The sequence below is a fragment of the Podarcis cretensis genome, assembly GCF_951804945.1.
Source record: "Podarcis cretensis genome assembly, chromosome: 7".
In the NCBI taxonomy this organism is placed as follows: domain Eukaryota; kingdom Metazoa; phylum Chordata; class Lepidosauria; order Squamata; family Lacertidae; genus Podarcis; species Podarcis cretensis.
The window spans coordinates 51,262,546-51,284,601 of NC_137176.1; the positions used below are offsets into that span (position 1 = coordinate 51,262,546).

At 39.1% G+C, this 22,056-nt stretch overlaps 1 protein-coding gene across 9 annotated transcripts in view; it reads right to left on the reverse strand.

Annotated features, from left to right (window-relative positions):
• CCDC178 (coiled-coil domain containing 178) overlaps nt 1-22,056 on the reverse strand; it is a 136,758-nt gene that overhangs the window by 31,148 nt on the left and 83,554 nt on the right. For 8 of the 9 annotated variants that reach the window (XR_013840416.1, XM_079982683.1, XM_079982680.1 and 5 more), the window contains one exon: nt 13,349-13,498. The exons of the other annotated variant lie outside the window; for it this stretch is intronic. Coding sequence is in view for 7 of the 8 variants with exons in the window: in XM_079982683.1 (XP_079838809.1) it covers nt 13,349-13,498 (150 nt within the window). In the remaining variant the exon portion in view is untranslated. The remainder of the gene's footprint in view (nt 1-13,348; nt 13,499-22,056) is intronic. 9 annotated transcript variants of the gene reach the window in all.

Sequence of the window (22,056 nt, forward strand, 5' to 3'; positions counted from 1 at the left end):
CCAAATCAACAAAATATACAAATATCCAATACTAAACAGTTCAGAGTAAACCTGTAAAACAAACCAAGCCATAAATGTATGGTCTTGTTTTTCTTCTTAAGAAATAATTTTAGGGTATTCATAATTGTTTCTTCAAATCCATGTTAAAGCAGAAAAAGCTATAGTAAAGTAGGTTTACTATAATTTATATCAATAATTACAATTAGGAATTAAGGCCAATATTTGATGCTGTTCTCATCTTTTAACCACTTACTGGAATAGAGTTTGTACCTGTGAGAAGTATGTGTTTTAAACTGTATAATGCTTATTCTAGAATAGTTAGACAAAAAGAAAAAGTATGTATGGACTTGGAATTACTTCTTTTTTGAATGATTAGTGCAGATAATCCTGGATATGAACTGGAAGAAAGCCTCACTGAATTCAGTGGTACTGACTTCTGAGTAGACAGCCAGAGGATCAACTTGTAAATCAAACATCTCTAATTGTCTTAGCAGATTATAATACTGTTTCTTAATTTTGAATTGAAATATACTGGTATAATTTTAAGACCTACTCTCTCATTTACTAAATGCTCCTTTTCTTTGGCGATCACTTGTAGCCGAGTAAGATTGTCTTTCATGAACACGGTCTTAACAGTGAGTCCATAAGTGAGCGTGGAGCCAATTCTGGACCCACACATCCTTCAAGTGGGGACATAGGTTTTAGGGCAGGAGTTGATCTTGGTGAAGGTTTGCCAAATGTGCCTTCCTCTTAGCACATTTATCCCTTTAGCCCTGAGTCTGAGCAGTCTTCAAAGTCCATGGCACCTTTGGTAAAGGCTGTTCTCCGACTGGAGCACTCGAAGGCCAGTGTTTCCCAGTTGTTGGTGTTTCTACTACATTTTAAAAGATTTGCCTTGAGAGAGTCTTTAAACCTCATTTGTTGACCACCAGCATTACGCTTTCCATTTTTAAGTTCGGAATAGAGTAGTTGCTTTGGAAGACGATAATCAAGCATCCGAACAGCATGACCAATCCAACAAACTTGATGTTGAAGAATTGAGGCTTTGACACTAGTGATCTTTGCATCTTCCAGTACACTGGCAATTAAATACACTCCCATTTTTTGCTTAGAGCTGCAATCCTTTATATTTAATTGGGAGTAAGTCCCATTGAACTCAATGGGCTTTACTTCTCAGATATGCATATGACTGTGTTGCATATCTCTGAAATCAAATGTGGACATCTTTTAATGAGGATGTTACATATTGATGGCTCAAATAAGTTGAATGGGGCTTAGGCATGCTGAATACATGTCACAAATTCAAAAATTCAAGCATGAAAGTCCGTTCCTTAACTTGTTTTCAAGCATCATCCTTTTTTCCTGCAATAAGTAAAGCAAAGCTACAGAATCTGCGACCATTTGCATCTAAGGAAGAGATGTTTTGCTTTGGTGATATAGTTAATGAGTCTAAAAATATTCAGTATAATAATTCTGTCAAAGCCCCCACAGTCTCCTCAATGAGCAGAAGCCTGCAGGATTCCAATGGGGAGCCAAGTAATGAGCTCTCAGCATTCGCTTCTACACCGTCCAGGCGAAATATACTTGGGCCTCTATGGTTCCACATCATTAGCAACATGAAACAAAGACACATGCTTGACTTTAATAAGTGACTAAAGTTGCTGGGTTATTAGGCTGTTACTGCACATAAACTCTATTTCAGTATGACAAACCAGTTCCTTGCAAACAAAGGAGAGAGGAGGGAAAGGAAAGAGAGCTTTTGCAAACAGCATTTGGTATAATTTAATGTGTAAACAATTGAACAAGTCTTGGAAGATGACACAAGAAGTGATGGGTTCCTGACACAGAATCTCATGGGTATGTCACAGACTGCTGTGGTCTCACTGCAGGAGAGGATGGCTATGGTGGGCTGCAGTGATCAGGCTATGGGCATATATGACTGAGTTTTAGTTGATAATCTTGCAAGACAGGAAGTGAAGAAGCTCATCCCCACTGGGAAAGTTTTAGACATGATTAGCTTCAGCATGACCAAATAGGTCAATGTTATGATACTTTGTTTTCAGCAAAATTAAATTAAATTAAATTAATAGAAGAAATGCATGTGATTTGTTTTTACTTCCCCTCATGCCTATACTATATTGGAATATACTGATTTTTCCCTTTAGAAGAATTAAACTATTATTATTATTATTATTATTATTATTATTAATTACCGGCCTTCACCTTTAAGGTTCCAGGGCAGTTGAACAGCATTAAAAACAATACTAAAAACAGTTTAAAGCAACTTATAATCACAAAAATAAAATAATAACATTGAGTTAAATTTTATGATCTCTTAGTATTCTCTGTTGTTTTTGTCCATGGAGTTTTCTTGGCAGGGATACTGGAGTGGCTTGCCGGTTCCTGCTCCAGGTGGATTTTAAGCAAGGTTATGCTTAAAATTCTACAAGGCAGGCTTAAGCAGTATGTGGACCGAGAACTCCCAGAAGTACAAGCTGGATATCGAAGGGGCAGAGGAACCAGAGACCAAATTGCAAACATGCCCTGGATTATGGAGAAAGCTAGAGAGTTCTAGAAAAACATCTACTTCTGCTTCATTGACTATGCAAAGCATTTGACTGTGTCGACCACAACAAACTATGGCAAGTTCTTAAAGAAATGGGAGTGCCTGATCACCTCATCTGTCTCCTGAGAAATCTCTATGTGGGATAAGAAGCTACAGTTAGAGCTGGATATGGAACAGATTGGTTCAAAATTGGGAAAGGATTACAACAAGGCTATATATTGCATCCCTGCTTATTTAACTTATATGCAGAATTCATCATGCGAAAGGCTGGACTGGATGAATCCCAAGCCGGAATAAAGATTGCCGGAAGAAATATCAACAACCTCAAATATGCTGATGACACAACCTTGATGGCAGAAAGTGAGGAAGAATTAAAGAACCTCTTAATGAGGGTGAAAGAGGAGAGTGCAAAATATGGTCTGAAGCTCAACATCAAAAAAACTAAGATCATGGCCACTGGTCCCATCACCTCCTGGCAAATAGAAGGGGAAGAAATGGAGGCAGTGAGAGATCCATGATCACTGCAGATGGTGACAGCAGTCACAAAATTTAAAGACACCTGCTTCTTGCGAGAAAAGCAATGACAAACCTAGACAGCATCTTAAAAAGCACAAGCATCACCTTGCCAACAAAGGTCCATATAGTTAAAGCTATGATTTTCCCAGTAGTGGTGTATGGAAGTAAGAGCTGGACTATAAAGAAGGCTGATCGTCGAAGAATTGATGCTTTTGAATTATGGTGCTAGAGGAGACTCTTGAGAGTCCCATGGACTGCAAGAAGATCAAATCTATTCATTCTTAAGGAAATCAGCCCTGAGTGCTCATTGGAAGGACAGATCCTGAAGCTGAGGCTCCAATATTTTGGCTACCTCATGAGAAGAGAAGACTCCCTAGAAAAGACCCTGATGTTGGGAAAGATTGAGTGTACAAGGAGAAGGGGACGACAGAGGATGGGATGGTTGGACAGTGTTCTCGAAGCTACTAACATGAGTTTGACCAAACTGTGGGAGGCAGTGGAAGACAGGAGTGCCTGGTGTGCTCTGGTCTATGGGGTCACGAAGAGTGGGACACAACTAAATGACAAAACAACAACCAACAGTATTCTCCGTATTTCAGTTTTTAATTTATTATACTAAAGTGTAAATATGTGGCTTTTATAGCGGTTCTAAAATATAGAAACAGAAGAACTACTACCGTATTACCATGATTAATATTTGATAGAAACAGGATTTATTTAGCAAAGTTTTTTCCAGAGTGCTTATTTACACTACCAACAAATCCTTCCGCACTTGTAGTGATTGGCCCTAGTTCTGCTTGATCTCTCAGCGGCCTTTTTTGATACCACCAACCATAACATCCTTCTGGACCGTCTAGAGGAGCTGGGGCACTCTTATACAGTGGTTCCGCTCCTTCCTCCTGGGCCGTGTCCAGAAGGATGTTATGGTCAATGGTATCAAAGGCTGCTGAGAGATCTACATCTACATGAAGCCACTGGGAGAGATCATTAGGGAGTTTGGGCTGGGTGTTCATCAGTATGCGGATGATACCCAGCTCTACCTCTCTTTTAAATCAGAACCAGTGAAGGCAGTGAAGGTCCTGCGTGAGTGCCTGGAGGCGGTTGGAGGATGGATGGTGGTTAGCAGATTGAGGCTGAATCCTGACAAGACAAAAGTAGTGTTTTGGGGGGATAGGGGGTGGGCGGGGGTGGGGGACTCTCTGGTCCTGAATGGGGCAACTGTGCCCCTGAAGGAGCAGGTGTGCAGCCTGGGAGTCATTTTAGACTCATAGCTGTCCTGGAGGTGCAGTTCAATTCTGTGTCCAGGGCAGCTGTCTACCAGCTCCATCTGGTACGCCCGCTGAGATCCTACCTGCTCGTGGACTGTCTCGCCAGACAGATTTTGGGTCACTGCAGGATGGAGATAGGAAAGGAGTACCAAGTCAGAAAAGGAGCTTATAAATTTAAGGCTCACTTTTGATTGGTTTCACCTTTAGTAGAATTGTGCTGGCCAAGTAATGTCTGAACCGCCCCTAAACCAAGTTTACATAATTTTAAAAAACAGAAGTTACATAGCCATGTATAATGACACACCAGAGACTTCATAAACCTTGTATATTTGGGCATCCCTGGGACTGTAAAAATAACAGCTTCAAGCAACAATAAGTGGCTTGACTATATCCAAAATAGGCCCGAATCACAAGTGTGATTTCTCCATACAATAAGTATATTGAGAAGGGCTGTGTTTTGTCAAAATCACATAGAATATTTTTGAAATGCAGGTCTATTGGCATCTTATGACACTTCACTAAATGCTACGTACTAAAATTTAGGTTACACTCCTGTTACTAAGTGTATTCTCCTGTTACTAAGACTGGCTTTCTGATCATGCAGGTAAATTGCCTTGAAACAGAGTATCTATTTATCTCTCCATGCACAATATTAAGAGGAGAAAGAAAAAAATATTTATTATGAAACCTACTCCAAGGTATTATAGTTATGTTTTTAAGAAAGAAAAAGCTGAAGCAAGCAATGCAGAATAGGAAAGACAATAGTTTCAAAATTGTGGAAAATCAAAGTAGACTTGAATTTATGCAAAGCTTACTCTTCAAACAAATGTCTTCTAGTGAAGACTCACAAAATGTTTCAACAGCAATAGCTGAGATGGACTCTGTGTTGTAATAATTTCGATACACTTGACTAATGCAGTTATTTTCAATGAGGTTGGCACAATGCCCATAGCTGTGAGCAAACAAATACAGCAAGAAAACCAGTTTAGTATCTTCCATTAATGCAACATGGTTTTGCTCTGTCCAGGGGTATTTCTTGGCCACTCTGTTTTGTTTTGCACTGATAAATTGGGAGGGGGGGGGATATCCGAATGCATTTTGTTAGATTTACCAGTGTATTTTATATAAAATGCTGGTGAGGCACAAACGTTTTAATCAAATTAGTATGCAACATAAGGCAGCTGTGTATTCAAATGGGTTTTTAAGCAATTTGGTTGTTTTCTTTATAATAACAGGAAAGAACATTTTGATTTTGAAGGTGACAGAGGCAATATTACCAGAATTAAACAATCTGAATTAGCTTTTTCATGAAATGTAATATGTTTTATGCTTTTAGATGGGACGCTCCAGTGCTTTCAGATGAGCCTTTCACTGTCACAGTCAATGGCCAGGAACAGAATAAGCTCTGGAGGTAGGATTATCCTCGAATTTAATTTTTTTTAAAGGAGGCTAATGGCAAATGTTTCTAGCAAACTTTAGGTGCATCTGCGCTATAACTAGAGAACCAAGACAGGCTATTAAAAGGAAAGAAAAGGGAGGGCAAAGAAGAAGAAGAAAGTTAGATATTTTGCTTAGTTTCAAATGCCTGTGTAAAAGGGATGTAATCTCTTCATGCTTATCAAAAGACAAACAGCTTGACTCGCACATACGTATTTTTAGATAGACAAGTGATACAAACAAATCTATTTGTAAAAAATGTGGAGAACATCAGAAAAGGATATAAGATATATTTGCATATAAACTCAAGGTTTTCTCCTACAGCAGTAAAAATATATTTTACTGTAGTACTAAGTGACACCATGAGAGGGAAGTTGAGTAGTAAGTCTCTGCCCTTTTCCATTCCTCCAATGTCCTAATTCTAAACATGAGAGATGATACCCATGGAATCCAAAGGGAATTGCATGCCTGTAGTACGTTTAGGATGGGACGCGGGTGGCGCTGTGGGTAAAACCTCAGTGCCTAGGACTTGCCGATCGCATGGTCGGCGGTTCGAATCCCTGCGGCGGGGTGTGCTCCCGCTGCTCAGTCCCAGCGCCTGCCAACCTAGCAGTTCGAAAACACCCCTGGGTGCAAGTAGATAAATAGGGACCGCTTACTAGCGGGAAGGTAAACGGCGTTTCCGTGTGCTGCTCTGGCTCGCCAGAGCAGCTTCGTCACGCTGGCCACGTGACCCGGAAGTGTCTGTGGACAGCGCTGGCTCCCGGCCTATAGAGTGAGATGGGCAAACAACCCTAGAGTCTGTCAAGACTGGCCCGTATGGGCAGGGGTACCTTTACCTTTACCTTTAGTACGTTTAGGATCAGGATGCAAATTATCATTTCATTCAGTTTATATCCCACCCTTCTCCTAAACGAGCCCAGAGGCAATTTAAGAGTTATATACCTGGAAATTGACTGATTTGTTCTTTATTCAATCATTAATGTTCTCTTTCTTTAGACCATTTTGCCATTCTCTTTTCCCCATCCATCTCTTTCATCCCTCTCTTATGCTGGAAATATCCTCCCCCAAACTTTCACTGAACTGAAAGAGGCTGGATTAAGAATAAAAACCCTACATCCTATAATCCCCCATTAAATAAATTATAATTAAGAACACAGGTTAATAGAAACATCCCAAATCAGACCATGGCCCATCTAGCTCACTTATTTATCTATGCTGACTGGCAGTGGTTCTCCAGGGTTACAGACAGGAGTCTTTATAGGCCCTCTCTGAAGATGCAGCCAGAAACTGACCCTGGGAACTTCTGCATACAGAGCATGAGCTCTGCTACTGAACTACGGCCCTTCCCTATAATATCTAACAGCTGCTTTTAACACAACCTATTTACTCCAGCACACACTTTCTCCATCATTTGGGAAGCAATATATCTAAAATCACATTGGGAAACCATACTATCATCATGTAGTCTTTAGACCATGTCGCCATCATCATCTATGAAACTCTGCCTGTCAATCAAGTAAGAATTGTATGTAAGGTTTTCTACAGTTGTAAGAGCCATATGACTATCCGTTTCAGAGCAACTTCTCCAGTCAAGTGTATATTTTAATCAGAAGCTGACTAGAACAGCATATTTTTATATATTCCAACAGTTTTAAAATATCAGTCCTCAATCTCATCTGAGAACTATCCATATGGTTCTACACTCCCGAGATATATGTGTCCTGACAGAAAGTACATTCCAAAATTTCTAACAAGCACAGATTGTGAAAAGATGCCATGACTTTACCTATATCCTTCTGACAGGTCAAAATAGTGTTTTTAAAGTACAGCAAATATGATAAATACCCCTAATGGTGTTTTACTTTTCACTTCATCATTTCCTCATTTAAATCATGGGTTGCCAAAGAAAGGCTTGTGGTTTGATTGTGGCTCCTAAAATGTTTTTGTATGGCCTCCCATAACATATTACAAGTCTGAGTATGCCGATGGAAATTTAGTTGAAAGTTCCAAATTCATAAATCTCACATTTTCAAACTTAAGTTTTCAAACATTTCAAACACTGGGGGAAGGCGAAGCCAAGCCTGTGCTAATGGTGCCACATAGGGTCCAGGGGGCTGTGCGCGACCACGCAAAGGGTGCCCCCCATTTAATGTGGGGAGCCGTCATTCTCGATAGCTACAGATTCTAAATGCTTGAAGACGCCTATGTTGTTGGTGAGGGGAAGAGTAAAGAAGATCACATGTGATAACCTGGCATGAACAGGATTTTAAAGAAAATGTTGTAGGAAAACAGAATGCACACTATAATAGGGTGAAATAGTAAGCTGTAACCCATCTCAAATGGTAGCAGTAGTTGACCATAAATTTTAGATTAATGTGTATGTATGTATGTATGTATGTATGTGTGTGTGTATGTATGTATACGTGTGTGTGTGTGTGTGTGTGTGTGTGTGTGTGTGTGACAGTAGTGGGAGATGGCTCAAGCAGAGTTTCTTTTCTAATACAGTCAAGGATCACAGGATGCAATTATTAAGTTTGGATTCATCTGTGCAATCATGCAAGAGTCAGTGTATTAAGATAAATTCTTTTCTGTATAAAAAGTGGAATGAAAGTGAATTTTGGTTTATTCAACCCTTCTTTGCATTCTACATGTGCAACAAATTAAGGGTGTTACCTACCTTTTTTCAAAACTTCAAAGACCACTCTATATTAATACTTCTCCCTTGAAATGCTCACAAGAAAGTGTCTTTTACAAAAGCCAAATGTTCAAAGGAATATATTTGTAGAAAATAAGTGGGAAAGGGACCAAGTGTTCTCCGGATTAATATATAATTACTTTTTTCAGAGTTGTGCGTGTCATGATGCTTAGCAGTTTCCCTGCACTCCTAATGGCTCTAAAGACATGTATATTTACCTGGAAGTAAGCCTTATTGAACTTATTGAACTAAATGGGACTTATTTCTGCAAAGACATGCATAAGATTGCATTGTAAATTATCTTTCCTACTTCGATCATTGCCACAGTTTAAGAAATTTTCAATAAAATACATACAAACCACTTGGGATGTTTTACTGTTTAAAAAGTGGTTTGTAAGGATTGGAAATACTGTAAATAAGCAAAAAATACAAAGTCACCACCTGGTATCTCTTTTCAAAAACAGCCAACATTCTATTAAAATATTTGTTTCTATAGATAACCTCCAAGCCAGTCAATTTCAACCATATTTTTAAAGATGGGTTGAAACAAGGGAAACTCAGATTCAGGAGTATTTTGTTATACCTATTTTAAACCTTTTAACAGCACTCAAGAAGGCTGCTGTTTAAACTATTTTAATCTGACAGTATTACCATGCCAAGAAAATTCCATGGACAAAGACAACAGGCATATAAAAGTTATGACGCTGGAAGACAGGAGTGCCTGGCGTGCTCTGGTCCATGGGGTCATGAAGAGTTGGACATGACTAAACGACTAAACAACAACAATTACCATGCCTCCTCGTTTCTCTGCCCATACCGGATGTAGGGACATAGGGATCTCTCTGGGCTCATCCACACTCACTCGTGGAGGAAGGGGGTGCAGGTGGTACGGTCCACCCCGGGTGTCATCCCTGAGGGAGGCTGACATCGCCCCCCCGCCCGCCTGGGACACTCACCCCACCCCTGGGTGGACAGCTAGCTCTGCCTCTATCCATACTCCCCTATGTCCTGTGGTTTATTCAGTTTGGTCTGTGACTTCTAAGCATGGGTCCAATAGGTTTTTACTTTTGTCCTGCCACTTTTTTGGGGTAAACCACTGAATGGGGAAAATATCAATCTGCAGAAAAGCTTATTGACATTTGGTTTGATGCAGCAGTTAGCAGTGGATTTTCCTGGAGCAAGCAGCAGGGGGGACGGGGACGGAAGAAAAACCTCTCAGACCCGTGCCAAATGGAAGCATGGATCAGAATAACATAAGCAATACTCTATTGTCTACAGCACTTCTTCTGTTTAATTCACTATATTCTGGTGTTAATTTCTAGAGCATTTCTTTATTGAAAGAGTATAAAGGATGTTTTGGGGTATAATAAACTTTTAGTGTATACAGTAGCACTAAACAAAAGGACAAAAAACGATGGAAAACAGACTCAGCACTGATTAATACTGCAATGAATACATTGTGTAGTTAGAGGTAACTGTGGGTTTCTTGGCTAGATTATTATATAAATACAGTTCAGTTAACAAGCTGAGGTAGAGAAAGTAGGATGAAAAATGGGAAAGATTTAATAAGAGAGCTTTGAATAAGGATTTTTAAGTGAAACTAAATTTTGTTATATGCAAAAGCTTGAGATGTTCTCTCGATCTGCAATACTTTTTGTATCAAGCATGCCAGTGCAGTCTTTTGATTCTAATATGAAACTACAGTAAGGATCATTGCACTAATGCATGAAGATTTGTGATAATGTTGCAGAAATTTTACTATCAAAACTGAACTGCAGTGTAATGACTTTTGTTATCATGGTTTCTAATAACTATTCAGCATGAATTGACCCTACATATGTTCTGCTGCAATACTATGGCCACCACTCTGAAAAAGCTGAAGAGAAGACTATGAGCAAAAGAAAATTCATATGAAATGTGTGCCATACAATATTAGTATCCCTGTAATCATTACAACCAAGACTAGAATTGGAATATTTTCTTCACTATTTCTTGTCTCACCATTCCAACTGCCTTTCTCTTTGTTCATAGCCTGATTTTTGTCTTCCCTCCTCCAACTAGCTCATATCCTTTCATCTACTTGTTTTTCTACAATGGCTGCTTTATACACTATACCTGATCCTCATTCTCTGTACTGGTATATGATGGTAGGAGGTGTGGACCATGCACAATAGAAAGCTGAACCATACACAAAATGGAGGGAGATGTGACAAAGAGAAGTATTCCTGATGCAGCTTCAACAATGCAAATAAAGTCACAAAAGAGTTTCACAGTAGAGATGAGCTCCCATTCATCTAAAATGAGTATGTCAGCATTCAAATATTGAGTCATACAAAATGAAATTGAAACCTAATTTTGATCATGTATTTTTTAAGGAAGACAACTCTGTGCATCTGGGAAAGGGTGAACATAGAGTGATTTTCTCCCTGAACATTCATGTCACTGTGATGTATATGTGCAGTAAGCAACTACAAAAATCATTACAGTGATACTCCCACAAAATTGATTTTCTGTTGCAGTTGTAAGTCACTTATTAGCAAAAATCTGAAGAAAAATACACCTTTTAATAGGAGCAGTATATAACCAGTTTCATTTCTTGTTCTACTGTAATTAGTACAAATATTATTTATGTGCTGATTTTGTGTGTATAATTACATTATCAAAATAATTTTTCAGCTACCTTTGTAATTATCCAATTTGGATCCTTAAATAGCCATGCTTTCTTGGTTGATGTACCTTCTGGTGCATAAGAAGAGTGCACACAAAGACTGTACAAATTTCCTTAAGATTTTTAGTAGTGCAGTTCTTTATATTTTTTCCAAAACCAGTCAAGATTCTCATAAAGCACATTAATACAGAGTGAAAGACTACGCACATACACCAGCCTCTTCCAATTATCCTATACAGTTGCACACAGAAAGGATAATTTTAAACAACCTCCCACTTTAGATTTTTAATTTTTTTTATACCTCTGGCCTGTTACATCTTTAGTTTCTTTCCTGATCAATTTTCATTGATTTTTCACAGTTATGCAGTGGTGATAGTCACATGCAATTTGATCTTATTAAAGGCTGTGACAGCCCTTTGGCATCTTGGACCCATTATGAACACCAATCCTAACAAATCAAAGCAAGTCTTTATATGGTGCTTGAGCCAGAGGGCTCATCCTGCAAAAAGCAAGTGTCTGCATGTGTACAGTGAAGCTTCTGACCTTTCATTTTCCAACTGCATCTCAAGCAGCATCACAGATGGCTTTTGAGACACCGCAAGTGCACAAGCTCAAGTTCTAATAAATGCATGGGCTGCTGTTATGAAATGAAAGTCAGAAGTTCCACTGCATGTGTAGCCCATCATGTGGCCTCCTGGAATGCTGCAATGATGGCCAACAAGTCAAGTTTATAATGGGAATTTTCAGGAAAAAAATAATTCCAAGCAAATTACCTTGCATAATAATTTCACTTTTTAACAGGAGAAAGTTGCCACATCTGAGTAGATCTGTTTCTTAATATGATTTCTAAATTCCTTATACGTACTATTTTGCAAAGTTGCGATCATTGTTTTCCAGAAAGAACTTCCCTCGTTGATCTACTTAATACAGAGTTATACAAACATTTCAGTGTAATGAGATGTAGGTTATTAGGTGAGTGGGATATTATGAATCAGCAAAGCAGTGCTTGATGGATTCCTCACCCGGTATTTGAAATTCTTGCAGTGTTGAACTGAGTATGTATAGCACAATAATCAGAGGACCATTTCATCACAAATCAGCACTCGTCCTAACTACCATACCTCACCTGACTGTGGACTGAACCATATTGTTTGACAATATATCTGAGGCTATGAAGCTGGGTCACAGAATCATAGAATCTTAGAGTTCGAAGGGACCCAACGGTCATCTAGTCCAACCCCTGCAATGCAGGAATCTCAGCTAAAGCATCCATGACAGATAACCATCCAACACTGAACAGCTGTGAAACAGTGGGGGAAGGGTGTTTTCCCCCTCCCCGGTAGTACAGTGGTACCTCGGGTTAAGAACTTAATTCGTTCTGGAGGGCCATTCTTAACCTGAAACTGTGCTTAACCTGAAGCACCACTTTAGCTAATGGGGCCTCCCGCTGCTGCTGCGCCGCTGCTGCATGATTTCTGTTCTCATCCTGAAGCAAAGTTCTTAACCCGAGGTACTATTTCTGGGTTAGCGGAGTCTGTAACCTGAGGCATCTGTAACCTGAAGCATCTATAACCCGAGGTACCACTGTAGAGGAGCAATGAATGGGAGCAGGTAGTTTAAGCTTTCTTTTGCCCTCTTTTTCGTCTCTTACTACCTTTCTACCTGAAACCCTGCTTCCAACCCACTTTTTCCTATGGTGCAGAAAGCACTAGTGACTCACTATTGCTGATTATCTGAGAAATGCACAAAGCCTTAGCTGCTGCATCAGGCTAGGGAATCCACTCATTTGCATGCATGAATCTTCATCCAGGAAGGGATATGAATGTAGAAGAATTTTCCGCACTTACTAGTTTTCCCTTTTTGTATGGCTCTCTGTTAGAGCAGGTCATTTGTCTTGCATTAAACAAAAGGCAACTTCTATAGAAACATTAAAGCAGAGCATGATCTACATAAAAAGGCATGCAAACACCAAACGGAATGAATGATAAGATTTTGAAGATCCTCGATAGAAAAATACTTTTGTTAAAGTAAAGAAGTAAAAATGTACAGGATGGAAAATATAAAGAAGGAAGACATGGAAGACATCACATAGGATGTTTCAGGAACTTAACAACTTATTTCAAAACATTATTAAACAGTAATAATTAGCAAATAGAAAATAAGCAATTAAGAAACCAAACCCATTATTATCATACCTGCTGCTGGTCTCTTAATCTTGATTCAGCTCTAACTTTATGATCATAGAAGTCTGCAAGTTCATTTTTGTCATTTAGATAGCATAACTGAAGCATCTGATATTCTTGCGCTAAACGCAGATTTTCATCCTCTGAAAACTCCAGAGATTTCTAAAGGGAGACATTTTTTATTAACATTACAAACCATTTATAAAGCTATGATTTCATTCCAAAACTTCTCAATAAGATTCATTTTTACTAGAGTTGTATTCTGTTGCACTGTACAGAATACTGCATATGCTTTGTATGCTTAAGGACTAATAATAATAATAATAATAATAATAATAATAATGTGCAAAGAAATTACTGTACAATGAGTGAAAGGAAAACAGTTCTTATATGTTCCTTTTCTGAATTAAAAAAATGCAGTGAAGCAATTGGCTAAGCTGCACATGAATGGCCTGATTCAGCAAGGGAGATTTGTGTGTGCAGCCATTATAGATGTGCATCACGATACGCATCTGGTGTTCACTGATATTAATGGATGTGTCTGATACATTCCCACCCAGGAATGCACATGCCTACCCAGGGCCACTAGACGCATACAATATAGTGCAGTAAAGGGATTAATTGCATCTGCAACAATGTAGAAAAGGGCTGCAGGAATGTATCTCTTTCCCCAAATACATGTGGCAGAATGCCACCACCTGCAGTGACTACAAAGAAGCATGTGTACATCCTTAGAAATGACACTGTAGTTTGTCCGCTGCTTTCCCAAAGGATGGCATGCCACTCCTTATATTCTTATAAGAATATATGCATTTCAGTATTATATAACAATATTCTTGTATTAGTTCTCTCAGTACATGGGATTTCCAAATTAATCAAATGTAGCTAATGGGAATGTACTAAGGTTTGTTTACATGGCTAAATATAGGCTGAAATGGAATTTGGGAGAGGATTGAGATTTCTGTGAGTCTGTTCTGTCTGTGTGCTTTTTCTGCAAAACTCCACTTCTACTATCCCTACCAACAGAAAACGACCCTCTAAATGCTGACCTGAATTTCATGTAGAGAGGCTAAAAGGAAGCAAACAATTAATATAATTAAATAACTTCTTCTTCTTTTTCCTAATACACAATTGACATGGATAAGTGAGTTCTTCAGTACAGCAGTCTTAAGAAGCTTAGGCAGAAAATTCTATCTTTGATTCACTTCCCTTCTCTGGAAAGAGTAATATTTGAGGAAGATAGATATTTGGTGGTAAACTTATATTCACATAGAAAAGTAGCACATCAGGAAGGAAGGTGAGGGGGGGGGAATGTTCTCCTTATCATTTTGTTTAGTTTGTTTTATCTGCATGAGATGCAAATTACAGTCTATAGTAGTGCAGCCCAGACAGAGGTTACCCCCCTCAGTTTCTTTACTTTTTTGTTTTGTTTCTTTGGTAAGCCATGCCAGAGGGTGGCAATTCATACTGAGACTCAGACACCAGGGTAAAAGCATTTAGTCTTTCTCTCCTTGCCATTTTACACATGTAAATTGCAATGGGACAAATGCGGTAGCTTTGAGGGGGAAATGGCCTAGAGGAAAAGAGTTAATCCACCACCACGCCCAGTACTGCAATTACCATTTGAACCTCAACTGTATATATGCTTCTTACAAAAATGTAAAAGATTGGATGTCATCTACTTGGCTCTTAAATATGGCAATAAAAAGAATGCAAAAATATCAGGGAAAGTTGATTCTCTCTCTGCAAGAATAATATAGGACACAACATTTTTTTATAGCAATCTCACTTTTACTGAAGTCCTGATGGTTTACATTATAATGGTAACATCTAGCACAAGCAATTAACATTTATATAGTAATCACAGTATTAGAAAATCAGTTAACTATTAAGAATGTTAGGGAGATGGTATTTATATATAAAGAGTAAAAGGTCAACATTTTCATTGCAAACAGGCTAGGGAAATGAGGTTCTCACAATGCTTTGAGAACAAAAGAAATGGAAACTGAAGCATATAGATACCCAAAAGTTAGAAAACCTTTATCTGAAAGTTGCCACTATCTTTAGCTCTGTTTTAGAAATTCACAGAGAAAAGGAGGCTTTTAAAGGTGCATCAGGAAAGCCTTCAAAGAAACTTAGGTTGCACTAGGGAGTAAGCTCCAATGAATGTAGTGGGGCCAAAAAAATATTCATAAGGTTGCACTCTTAAATTCATGGCAATATATAAGGGAAAATAACCTAGAAAAGCCCACTGAGTTTGCTCCTTATCAGCTTTTTTGGCAACAAATGTGTAGTTGTGCTAATTTGTTGAGTGCAATGGAGGTATATTTTCTCAAGGAATAAATTCTACTTGGGAAATATTGCATGGTCCCTGCATTCCAGTCTCAGTTTGTTGTATCCTTTCCTCTGTTAGTAGGGTCACTGTAGTCTGGAGAGCTGTGCAGAATGTTGGTAGTTTCTGAATCTCGAAGAGACTCTGTTTCCCCCACCCCCTTATTAAAAGGCGTGGTTGTTGAGAGAGAAAGCCAGCTTTTGGATAATGGCTATGTCTTCACTGGTGCTGTATGACAAAACTCTATCACAGAGTTAGCTGGGGAGAGGGATTGATTGTTAAACCACTCTGTGAGGGGAAAAGGGGTCTCCAAACAACTTTCGACACCTTTGACAAACTGCAGTTCCCAGGATTCTTTGGTTGAAGTAATGACTGCTTAAAGTGCTATGATACTGCTTTCTGTGTAATGAAATACGAAAAGGGAGAAAACACACTACATTGGGAAGGGAACATAGCTCAATAGTAGAGCACCTATTTTGCATGGAGAAGGTGCCAGGGTCAGACACTGACACATGCAGTTAAAACAATCGGGTAGTAGGTAGTGAGAAGGAGCTCTTCTTGGAGGCTGGGTAGCTGCTGTCAGTCAGAGTTGGCGATACTGGGATAGATGGAGAATTGTTAAGACACCTATCTAACAACCATGTATATTTGAAGCAAAAGAATCACGTCCTCTACTCCACATTCACACAACACAGAAAGGAACAAGTCTGTACAAGCTGTCACCACCATTGATTATCAGTATACCTGCTTGCCATGCCCCCTTTTATCTGTGTGTTCAGCATTAGTTTGAAATCTTCCATGTGATCAAGAACTGTGAGACGCCAGGGTTCTTGCACATGTGGAAGAGCTGTATGTACATTTCACATTCATGTAGAACATATGGACATGTGTGTGTTATATACTTTTAAACCATGAACTGCTCCAGGGTGCAATATTCATCCATGCAAAAGGAAAGTGATGTGCAAGACCACGAAACCTTGTCCTATGGAAACTTGGAATGATACTCTAAATTCACTGCAGCGGCACATTGCATGGGGCAGAATGGTAGTGGGGGCAAGCTGTTCTTCAGGGACGGCTGCTCTCCATTAATGATCTATTTACTTAGTAACTCCACCACCACAGAAACCTGAACAGAATGTTTGTTTATGGGAGCTCTGTTGGTTCTGTGATAGTTTATAACGAGGGCTCCAAAAAGCTGCAAATGGCGGGCAGGGAGGGTACCGCTTGTGCAGTTTTACGTGGGTGTGTCAGCTATTATTGAACATTACCACATTTGTTTCTCCTTTCCTCCAGCAAGGAAGCAAACCACAGAACAACAACCTTGGCATTTCGTCCAGACCAGCATCCGTGGTTTGCTTCTCTGAAAACCACTATCTGAAGTCAAAATTTGTTCTTGGGTTTCTGTTTGTGGTTAGTTTGGAGAAATAAGCCATAAATGTTGCTTCAGATGTAACACTAAGATAACCACTCAGTGTTTTTCCTCTCCACTTAGTGTAAGAAGGAGCAAAGTGGGAGTACTTCAACTGCATGCACTAGCAGACATCTTATGCAGAACCTAATTTAACTAACTATGGTTATTTATTTTAAATATGTATAACCCACCATTCATCACAATCATCTCAGAGTGAGGTACACCTTTAGCACCTATAACAATCTATAGTAACAGCAAGAAATAGTTAAAAGCAGTGAATGTTAAACCAACAGAATGGTATTTACTTTATTCTCAAATGCTTGAGTAAATAGTCCTGTTTTAAACTGGTGCAGAAATGGAAGTCAGCACCAGTTTGGGTTAGTGGCTTTGCGTTATGTGTGCATGACGCCAGTTAGCTGTAGTGGAACAATTTTAATTAAAATAAATTTCCATTGAGGTTCTGGTACAAACTGCTTATGGGAGGGAAGCAGCAGCTCCAAATGTGGATGAGCTTTCCAAACTCCGGCTAAAGAGTTACAGAATAAAAATTATTTGAGTTTAGGATTGTAATTATTGCTGTGATTAATAAATGTTATAATCTTAGAAGAGCAATTCACTACACATTCAAAAATACATTTTCTAGAAAACTGTTTTCTAATTTTAATGAATACTGTGACAAATAATTAACTTCCTTTTCTACAAAAAATAATAATAATAAATCCATTTTGTAGGATCATTTGTCCACATAAGCTTCCAGAATACCAAGGCTTGTTAGAGTTCGAAGGATTGCTATCTTTGTAGTTTTCATTTTAAAAAGTGGTATAAAACATTGTAGTAATTAGAACACACCTAAAACATTACTCTCATTGAATCGCTTAATGTTTGTAAGCATTTTCAATTTTGAAGAACAACTCAGGAAGCAACCTTGCTGACAGAGTTTCTGACTCATCAAAATTATGTCCTTTATTTCACTGACAAGCCATTTTGCTTGAGCAAACCACTCAGTAGCAATGGACGTGGCTGACACCCAGTGGTCTTCTAGGTAAGAATTTAAAATAGACACACGCACACACACACACACGTACACACACACCACACAGAGCAGTACTAGAACAACTTTGTATCTATTTACACTTCAGAGCTCTTAACTACTACATATTCAAGGTGTAATCTGTTCTCTGGTTTTTATCTTTTTTCAAATGGAAGGCTAAAATATAAAAACCAATGTCTGAAACACCTGTTAAGGTTTTTGCTTTGCGCCTTTTGCATATCCAGCTAATTTATGTTCACATAATTGAGATGGTATGCACAACTTTATTAATGGTTTAACATTTGTTCCACAAATTATTGCAATCATTGATGTACTATCATCATGAAAGATTAGCACAGAATTTGTCCATAAAGTTGCTTATGAAACAAAATTAAACAGTGCTGATATACTCTCTATTTAAATAGGTCTAACAATATTAGGTAGATCTCAGGATGAAGAAAAAACTTTTACATAGAGTTTGATACAGTGATACGGTTTGTGATAGGCTTTCTGTACAGCACACACAAGATCACAGTTTGGTGGCAAACACACCATACATTTAAAGCACCTGACTGCTCCCAAAGAATCCTGGGAAGTGTAGATTACCCCTCACAGAGCTACAATTCCCAGCACCCTTACAAACTGCAGTTCGCAGGATTCTTTGGTAGAAACTAGCGTACACAGCGGGACGCTGTGGGTAAAACCTCAGTGCCTAGGACTTGCTGATCGTATGGTCGGTGGTTCGAATCCCCGTGGCGGGGTGAGCTCCTGTCGTTCGGTCCCAGCTCTTGCCCACCTAGCAGTTCGAAAGCACTCTTAAGTGCAAGTAGATAAATAGGTACCGCTTTATAGCGGGAAGGTAAATGGCGTTTCCGTGTGCTGCGCTGGTGCTGGCTCGCCAGCTGCAGCTTCGTCACGCTGGCCACGTGACCCGGAAATGTCTTCGGATGGCGCCGGCCCACGGCCTCTAGAGCGAGATGAGCACGCAACCCTAGAGTCGGACACGACTGGCCCGTACGGGCAGGGGTACCTTTTACCCTTTACCTAGTGTACACAGCCTTTGTGGTTTCATATTCACATTTGCTAAAAAATAATTAGAATCCCTTCTTCACCCATAAGAGTGCAATGCAAAGTGGAAAATAAACTCTCATTACATTTTGTTGTTGTTGTTGTTGTTGTTGTTTAGTCGTGTCCGACTCTTCATGACCCCATGGACCAGAGCACACCAGGCACTTCTGTCTTCCACTGCCTCCCGCAGTTTAGTCAAATTCAGCTTTGAGAACACTGTCCAACCAACTCGTCCTCAGTCTTTAATTAACTGATAGTATTTATCTATTGATGCTATGATCTGATCACCTCAGCTCAGCTGATTATTTGAATTTCTCAGTAAACTGGTTATCTAAGCATTTCATTGAATACCTTAATACTGCTGCAATCCTAAACCCATTTAGAGTCACTTATGAGTAGTCCTATTGCTGTTAATCCTTTGAGCATATGATCACCTAAATTCTGTAATGAGCTGCTTGTTCAATCTCCTAATTAAAAGGTAAAGGGACTCCTGACCATTAGGTCCAGTCATGACCGACTTTGGGGTTGCGGCGCTCATCTCGCTTTATTGGCTGAGGGAGCCGGTGTATGTCCGCAGACAGCGTCCGGGTCATGTGGCCAGCATGGCTGAGCTGCTTCTGGTGAACCAGAGCAGCACACGGAAATGCCGTTTACTTTCCTGCCGGAGCGGTACCTATTTATCTACTTTCACTTTGATGTGCTTTCGAATTACTAGGTTGGCAGGAGCAGGGACTGAGCAACGGGAGCTCACCCCGTTGCAGGGATTCGATTCGCTGACCTTCTGATCGGCAAGTCCTAGGCTCTGTGGTTTAACCCACAGCACCACCCGCGTCCCTAATCTCCTAATTAAAGATGACAAAATCTTATAGTGACCCTTTTTATTCAATGAACTGGTTATGTAAGTTTATCTGAGGGCAAAAATATACAGAGGATTATAACATGAGTTTATTCATGAATCGAATTGACTACCTAAATGTTTTAATAAATCAATGAACTGATAATTATTTACTACACACACTGCCCAGTCACTTTGGTGCTGCTCACACAGCAATTCTGACTTCACCCTCAGAGGCGCACACCATTGTCTCTCGAGCTGGCATGTGCCAACCAATGAAAAGTGAATAGATTAATTGAAATCTGACTGGATACAGGATGAAACATATGTTACGATAACATTAGGGTTGGTTCATTCCTATGGTTCTAGTGTTATTCCTATTATCTTTCTTTTGGAAATGCTTACTGATTAGAATATATCTTTAAGAACAATCCAATGAATGAAGAAGTAAAAGCAGCAATACCTTCTCCAAAAATATGACAAGAAAGCACAAGAAGATACAGATTGTGGCAAGCCAATAGTCACTGCAGATATGAGGAAATCACTTTCAATGGAATTTCATAAATTTGAAAATGAAATTAAAACTTTTAAGAGGAAGATAATTATGGTCATTAATGATGCAGAAAATAATACATTGACTTTATTAGAGAATAAGTTAATTGATTGTGAAATAAATAGGATGCACCAGGGTGGCATGACTAACTAAAGTCCATTGATTTCAATGGGCCTAGTCTGAGTATGAGTAACACTGGCTATTACCCATTAAGTAATAATTAGAACTGCAGATGCAGCTTAATTGTTTTTACAGAACTTACAATCAGATGAGGTAGTTGGGGAAGAACTAAATAATATAAACACAAAGTGAATAACATTACTGACTTTTAGTTATAAGGTAGGAAACCAATGTTGTAATGGAGGAGAGCACCACCCTAGCAACAGAAATGTCACTGTTTATAAAGGTGATGAAGGAGAGATCAATTATAATTATAATTGCAGTCAAATCAATTAACTCAGGTAAGACACCTGGACCCAAAGGGGAAGGACTAGATGACCCTTGGGTCCCTTCCAGCTCAAAAATTCTATGATTCTAACAACTAAATTCTATAAGCCCCATATTAGGTAAAGGTAAAGGGACCCCTGACCATTAGGTCCAGTCATGGCCGGCTCTGGGGTTGCGGCGCTCATCTCGCTTTATTGGCCGAAGGAGCCGTCGTACAGCTTCCGGGTCATGTGGTCAGCATGACTAAGCCGCTTCTGGCGAACCAGAGCAGCGCATATTGAATAGCCCCAATTTCAAAGGAGTTATTATTCCTTTACTATTTAAAGGGGAAAATTCAAAGTAAGAAGCTTCCTGAAACACAGAGAGATGCAAGGATAATAGTAAGTTTAAAACCAAATACAGTTGCAGATATTACAGACAATCTCAGCATTGAATAAAGACTACAATATTTTGGCAACACTTTTTATGTTTCTTAAAATGTACTAAATATTCTTTTTTAAAAATTGGCCACATTCTTGGCAAATAGATTATACGAAGTTGTAGATAATTACATCAAAAAGTCCAAAATGGATTCATTAAAGGAAGACAACAACATTGTGAATGCAGAGAAAGTGTTTGGTTTAAAAAACTTATGAGCCACTATCCTCTTGTATCCTGTCCTGCCTCTCATGTGAAGTGCACATTTTATCCTCACAACTTCCAGTCGAGACTGATGTGGTTGAGACATAGAGACTGCTGCAAGACCATATAGCAAATGTCATGTCTGAGTGAGGATTTGAACTTATTTTTCCTTGCCCACACCAAGGACTCCCAGAGCTTCTTTGCTTTCATCTCTGCTGTCTATTTCTAGCATTCATTCCTCCACAGTTATCTTTTTTTCTAGTTCCTTTTCAACTAATTTTCAAGAGTTCTTTCCTACTGTGATAAGGCCAACTTGTAGACATGTGCATTCACTGTTGATACAATGATACATTGTTAGAGTTCAAATGCTATGGGGAAAGTGCTAGGAAAACAATGTGTCTCCATCCCAATCACTAGGAGGGG